Below are 7,506 nucleotides of genomic sequence, written 5' to 3'. Positions count from 1 at the left end.
TTTTTTTTTTTTTTTTTTTTTATGGATCTGCGCAAGGAAACTTTGGAGTTTTTGATCACTGGGAGATATCATTGACCAATTAATTAATTTATGAGTTAATATTTGCTTAATCAATAAATTTATATTCTTACCCAGAAAAAAAAGAAAAAAACTTTCAATGTAGTGTCAACAGGGGAATAAAAGTATGATCTTGCTCTCAAGTAATCACAATCAAATCTGAACAAGACAAATATATTGAGTTAAATATGTGTAATATAATATATGCCAGCTACAATTATATAATGCAAACTATTATTCCTAAATTTTGTAAAACATCTTTAAAATATTTTCTGTATATTAAAGTTTATAGTCAGCATATTATTTTCAGAAATATTCTTATTCTTGTCATTCCAGTTGAATTATAGCACCAAACAAATTTCTATTGTTATTCTCATATAACATTGAACTCTAATATTAGTAATAATTAATTTGGTATCATAGTTAATTTGGTACCATAATTTCAATTAAGGAGCATTATTAATAATGATTATGTAATAATATGTTGAACACACAATTCATTGTGTCATTAGTGATAGCATGTAATACTTATCCCAAATCTTTCTGTTTCATAATAATCTTTTTCCTTTTTAAAAATATTTTATCAGAGCTGTCATGATGAGGAAGATGATGATGGTGAAGAAGAAGTTAAGAGTTTTGAAGTAAGAGTGGCATTTTTTGTTTTCTTTTTCTACCTGGAAACATTATTCCATAGCTTATAACTGACATTTATGTTTCTTGCTTCATGCTTCCTGCAGCTTATTGTGTCAATGAACTGCATGTCAGAAGCTGAATTGACAAATTTGAGTCCTAACATTTGCTGAAGTTTAGTGGACAGGGAGTTGGGGGTGGTGGGAGAAGGCAGAATAGTTAAGCAAAAGAAAACCCATATGTTCAGAATGAGTGTTTCCTATGAGCCTTAGAGATACTAAGTGCTTCTATTGAACTTTCAAATACTTTGTTACTTGAGAATTATTTCCCCTTGAAATTTTAATAGAAATCTGATGAGGGAAGGCATTTAATGAATCAGAAAACCTTGCTGAGGTTTATGGTTATACCTTTAATTATTCTTGCTTATAATTATGGCTTAAACTTAAAAAATGCAAAACATATGAATGCTTTTTAATAATTATTTTTTCCTGAATCTTAAAAAGTCACAAGACTGAAGATTTTGGCCAGTTTTGATTTCTGCCAATCAGACCACTCATTCCTTGTACATATGTAGATAATTGCACATTGTGCAGTTTGCATGCATGAGGCAGGGTTGCCTATATTTTTAGGACTGCATTTTTCTAATTTTTATCATACTGGTTCTTACATTTACATATCCTATCTACAAATATACATTTTTGAAACTTTATAATTATTAACTAGTTGCTTTACCTTAGAGAGGCAGGAAATTTATTCACCCCTACTTTTTTATAGAACATTGTTTCTTTTCAAATGAGAAGAAATAGTCTGCTAACTCATTCTTCTCATCTACTGGTTCCATCTCCATTATAAAAGTTTGTTTTAAGAAAATAATACAAAGGAACAAGATCAAATTAATTTATTTCTCTATCATTTCATTTAGATGTCTAAGTTTTGAAATTTTAGTTTAAAAAGATGTCAGTAACCAGCAATGATTATCGAAATACAGTGGACTCATTTAAATTTTTTAAACTAAATATACCTTTTCTGATATCAAATCCTCTCATAATAACTGTATATATACATATATGTGGGTAGAGAGAGGGAAAGAAATGCATCTATGCAGTGCTGAAAAAAACTATTTTAAAATGGAAAATAAGTGATGCTACTAACCAAAAAACTCACACATATAATTAATATCTTGCCTTTTATCCAACAAGTATGTTAATTCTGAGTCCATCTTTACCAATTGGAGAATAAAGTAAATTTTATTTTTAAAGAATTCAAGCAGCAAATAATATTGTCTGAAGTGCACATCATGTATGGTCTATCAGTTGTCTTCAGAGCAATTTTGTGGACACTTGTTTATTGCTATTTTGCTTCTTATCCTCACCCTTCCTTAAGGTCACAGGATCCCAACGCAGCAAGGTAAAAAAAAATATATATATCTATGTGTATTTGTCTGGGTCTGAGTTTCAGTTTCTTGTGAAATTTACCTTTGTTAGACCCAACATCTTGGATGCATTTGAACAAAAAGCTCTTGAAAATCTTTCTCCAACTTTGTGACACCAATACAACTTGTCTTATCTTTGTCCTTCATCCTGTTCAATATAGTGTATTCTTCTTGTTATTTGGAGAAGTCATGATTTGAAATTTTGATAGGCATGCTAGTGCCTCAGGACTTTATTTGCCAAGAAAAATTATTTTATCTTTTCACATCACCAGATCTATGCTTCATCTGGCTTCATCTTTCTTGATGTTATTTTACACAATTCTAGTTTTGAGAAAATAAAGTAGATAGTTGGTAGTGTCGTTGAAAGCAGATTGGAACTCACTTTTTCAGTGAAATGTCATCTCAATGATAACCCCACATGTAAAATTTTAAAATTACTAATAGCAAATGGCTGTTTCAAAAAGAATATTCCCATGTCTCCATAATCCAAAGTGATATTTGGAACTCTTAATGTAAAACTTTTGCAATATCAATTTTTTTTGTAAATTTTTCCAAGAGAAAAGTTCTCTGTTTAGAACTGCAGATTTACACAACTGTGATTTTGTTAGATTTTTAATGTTCTCAGGATCCAGGATAGGCAAGTGTATCCACAGAATAGCATAATGAGAATTTGACTCAATATCAAGGAAGATATCTTTCCTCTAATTAGTTTTTGAGCACCTTTCTTGGTTGTGTTAGTAAATAAGACTTAGCGGATATGAGCTATATTTAATACTGACTGGGTGACTGAGCCCTAGACAATGAACCAATTAAGAGAAGATGTAATTTCATCAGATGCTTATGCCAACAGAATCAGAGATCCAGGTTAAAAAAGCAAAACAAGCACATGATTGTTCTTTTAGGCTAAATAACAATTGATTGAAAAGCAAAAAAAACCTAGTTTGACAAATAGTTTCTATTTTATCAACCTAATAGGCTAATAATTACTTTTACCAGTTGCTTTCTTCTGAATGAATGGATATTTTTATATCATGTAGCTACCCTCATTGTGGAATTCTTAGCTACAGTTACGTCATATCCTATTAATGAGTTTGGAAAAGAAATATCTTTTTAAAAATTATAAATAGGATATAATTAAAAATTGTTGTTGTTTGGTTGTATGCTGCTATTATTGTTTTTCACTTCAAAAGCCAATGAACATGACCCTGTCCCATAACCCTTCAGTTAGTCAATAAACATTTATTAGGCACCTAATATTAATAGTCACTGTGCTAAGTGCTCCGAATAAAGCTGCAAAAAGATAATACTTGTTTGCAATCTAATGAGAGAAACAACAAGCAAACAAATATGTACAAACAAGCTATAAACTATATAAATAGGAAATAATTAAGAGAGGAAAGGCACTTGAATTAAGAGGGATTGGGAAAATGTTCCAGTAAAAAATGGGATTTTAACTGGGACCTAATAGGAAGTAAGGGAAACCAGTAGAAGTCCATGAGGAAGGAGAACATTCTACGCAAGGGGAATAGCCAGAGAAAATGCCTGGAGGCAAAGATTGAGGTATCCTGTTTGTGTTAGAGCCAGGTGCCACTATCATTAGACTGAGGAATATATATGACAGAAAGTAAGGTGTAAGAAGATTGAAAAGGTAGGAGGAAACTAGGTTATGAAGAGCTGTAAACCTGCACAAAGAATTTTGTATTTTATGCTAGATGAAATAGGTAGCCATTAGAGTTTATTAAGTAGGGGGGGTAACATGTTTGGACCTGGACTTTAAGGGAATAATTTTGGTAACAAGAGATTTGAGCCAGACAGACCCACCAGCAGACTGCTGCAGTAGTCCAGGCTTGTGGTGATGAGGACCTGCATCAGAGTGGTAGCAGCATCAGAAGAGAGAAGGTGGAGTATTTAAAAGATGATGCAAAGGTGATAGCTACAGGCCTTGACAACAGATTGGCTATGGGAGGCAAGAGATATTTAGAAGATAAGGATGATACCTTCTCTGTGAGCCTATGGAACCAGAAGGAGGATGTTGTTCTCTATAGTGATAAGGAAGGTTGTCGGGGAGATTGTAGGGGTAAAAAATAGTTTCATTTTAGATGTACTGTTTATATTGATGTTTAAGGGATCCAGTTTCAGATGTCTGAAAGGCAGTTGGAGAGGTGAGATTGAAGGTCATCAGAGAAGATAGAGTAGAATAGGAAGATTTGAGAATTGAGATCATAATTAAAACCTCAGGGGCTGATGAGAATACCAAGCAAAGTTCTCTACAGGGAGAAGAGGACCTAGAACAGAGTCCTGAGGGTCCTCTACTGTTACCGGGCATGGTCTGGAGGAGGGTCCAGCAAAGGAGACTTAGAAGAAATAGTCATATTGTTATGGGGGTACAAATGGTGAACCCCAGGGTTCAGGAAGGAAACCTTTCTCAAGAATGAGAGGACTCTAAACTTAGCTTAAAAGTAAAAAGAAAGATTTATTAGTAAATAGGATTAATGGCCAGCAAGTTAGCATGAGTGGAACAACCCTGGGGGAGGGGGGAAGGGGTTGCTCCCAGGATGTAGCACAGTAGCATGAGTGGAGCAACTCTAGAAATTGCTCTCCCAATGCTCCAGTTCAGGGGTTTTTATATTCTTTACAATAGTGGGGATGTGACTTCTTGCACTCAGGCATTCAGTTGGTGGGTGGGTGGATGGGGGTCTGTCTGAGACCCTCAGGGCTTAGGCTATCAAAGTGTGGCCTGAAGTTGTATCTCTTTGTCTTTCTCAACATAAAGGATCATCAAGGATAATGGACTTTGCCTAGGGAGTCACAAGGGCAGGAAGGAGGAAGGGAATTTCCCTATTCACAGCCTGCCTGAGTTAAGGGGTACAGGGTCCTTGCTATCTCTAGACAATGCCCATGTCAATATGGGTAGGAGGAGAACCGGGATAGAATGTTATCATGAAAACCCAGAGGGCTTAGGATATTAAAGAGGAGAGAGTGATCAATAGAGTCAAAAGCTTCAGTCAAAGCAAATGAGGATTGACCAGAATTTATACAAGTTGTCATTAAGCAACATATGGAAATATTAAACAACATATATGGAAATTTTAAAAAGAGAAGCAACATAAAAAGAAATAACTCCAAGGCCATTGTTTTAATAGCAAATATGAATAAGAAATGTTAAAGGAAGACATTACAGAAGCAATGGAAATTGAATTCTGATTTTATTCACTAAGTTACAACTTATAGATGTACAGAGGTATCTGATGGTTATTCTCCCTCTTTCATATTGATGCCTTAAAGTTCAGAATCATAGGTCTCTTCCACAATGTGTGTATCATTAATGGGACTAATCTCCCTTCTTTAAGTATTCTCTGTATGAATAACTTCTTATGACTTGGCATTTAATTAAGACACTTCTCACATGCATCTCACTTATTAAATAGTAACATTCATTCACTGATAATTTATTAAATACTATTTAGATATTCTATACATGAAGAATACCTGTTACTGAAAATATGATCACTGGATAGGCAACCAATATAATTCCTCCATCAGTACAGTTATTTTGGATAGACAGAATAAGAGGAAAATGAGTTGGGCCAAAAACCAAACAGGAGGAGAGCAGTTTGAATTGCATTTGGGAAAATTCTCAGTACTTTTAAGAATCCCAAGCTGCTTCTTAAAACAAAGGTCCATCTTTTTAACACCAATATTTTTCTGGGTGATATGTGGCTGTGTTATGAAGTGCTGCTACAGGTTCTAATCAAATGAATCTAATAATCACCCAAAGCACAATAATGACAAGCACAATATGTTACAGATGTCGTAGGGGAGGGTAATAGATATCCAAGAAATTTATTATTACTTGGGGTCAACTGACCATATAGGATGAATGAGAAACAGCTACTGGGCATCATTTGTGCCCCATTTACATGTAAAGAATGTCAGGAGAATTCAAGAAAAGATCTAGGGCATTAGGTAGACTTTGTTGACATTTATAGAGTATTAGTTGGCAAGAATCCTACAGATTATGCAGGAATAGATGGGTTGCATTCAACAGGATTAGAAGTAATAACTGCAAAAAGTGAGATGGCACAGTGCAGGAGAGTAAGAAGAATGAAGTGCTTCAAAGTTTACAAAGTGCTTGATGTATATTATCACATTTGATACTCTCAACAACTATGTGATATAGGTGCTATTAACATTTTCCATATGAGTAGGCTAAGTCTGAGAAAGGTTAATGGGCTTTCCCAGGGACACATTTAGTGAGTTCTAGATTCAGTATTTGAACACATGTCTTCCTGATTTTAAGTTCAGAGTTCTATCCACTAGGACACTTGGCTGATAGAGCACTGGACTTGAAGTCAGGAACACCTACATTCTGAATTTTCTCAGACACTCAGTAGTTCTATTAGCCTTGGCATATCACTTAAGCTCACTCAGATTCAATTTCCTTGTCTATAAAATTGTAACAATAACTATCCTCACACAATTGTTCTGAAGCTCAAATGAGATAAATCAGTGCAAACTTTAAAATGCTTTGTAAATGGTAACTATTGTTACATCATTGAGATCAAATAAATATTAGACTAATGAAGTGTTAATTATTTTCACAGAACAGAAATCCGCAAAAGAAACAGAAGACAAACTTTATAGATAGTTCACTAAAGCTTTTAGCTCATTTGTGATGGTTTCTGTTTCAAGCTTCTCATGGCTCTTTAGGAATTTCTTTCCTTTTGAAATTCTAACTATCCTTCTAGACTCACTTCAGTTGCCTCCTTCTACATGAAGTTTTCTTTGGTCTTCTTAGATGTTTTGAGTCCTGAAAGACATATAAGAGACCTTCTTAGAACTCTCATAATACTTTTAAAAAATTGTTATGTACTAACACTATCCCTTATATCAGGATTATTTTATATGTGTCTTCTCTACCAGATTTTAAACTCCTTGAGGGAATGGCTATACATTCTTCTTTTATGTGCCATTATAGTGCCCAGCACAGTATTTTATACATAGTTGGAATTCAATAGATATTTTTTGAATTATGAACAAATTGGTAAGTAAAAGATTGTATGGACTTGTGAAAATTATCCTGTGATGGGTGGTGGTGGTCATAGTATGTATGTGTATGTGTGTAAAATTTAAATATTAACATCTACTTGATTTCATTTTGTATCCAAACACATTTGGAAACTTCATAAAGTTCTCAAAATCTTATTGATAGATTATAATAACGAATTTAGAAACAGGATCCAAATTTGTCAGACTTCCAGAACACTGGAGAAAATCTGGCTTTGAATCTAACATAATCTTATACTTATCAGTGGGATGTTAAGCAAATTACTTAACATCTCTAGGACTAAGTATCTCATTTGTAAATGAGGGATTTTGATTAGATA

At 33.8% G+C, this 7,506-nt stretch overlaps 1 protein-coding gene across 1 annotated transcript in view; it reads left to right on the top strand.

The window, feature by feature from the left end:
* Positions 1-7,506, top strand: part of RYR2 (ryanodine receptor 2) — a 550,493-nt gene that overhangs the window by 421,821 nt on the left and 121,166 nt on the right. Inside the window, exons 80-81 of the mRNA XM_044674985.1 lie at positions 645-698; positions 2,071-2,094. Coding sequence (XP_044530920.1) covers positions 645-698; positions 2,071-2,094 — 78 coding nt within the window. The remainder of the gene's footprint in view (positions 1-644; positions 699-2,070; positions 2,095-7,506) is intronic.

This window comes from Gracilinanus agilis, chromosome 4, assembly GCF_016433145.1.
Source record: "Gracilinanus agilis isolate LMUSP501 chromosome 4, AgileGrace, whole genome shotgun sequence".
In the NCBI taxonomy this organism is placed as follows: Eukaryota; Metazoa; Chordata; class Mammalia; order Didelphimorphia; family Didelphidae; genus Gracilinanus; species Gracilinanus agilis.
This window is presented reverse-complemented; position numbering and strand designations above follow the sequence as displayed.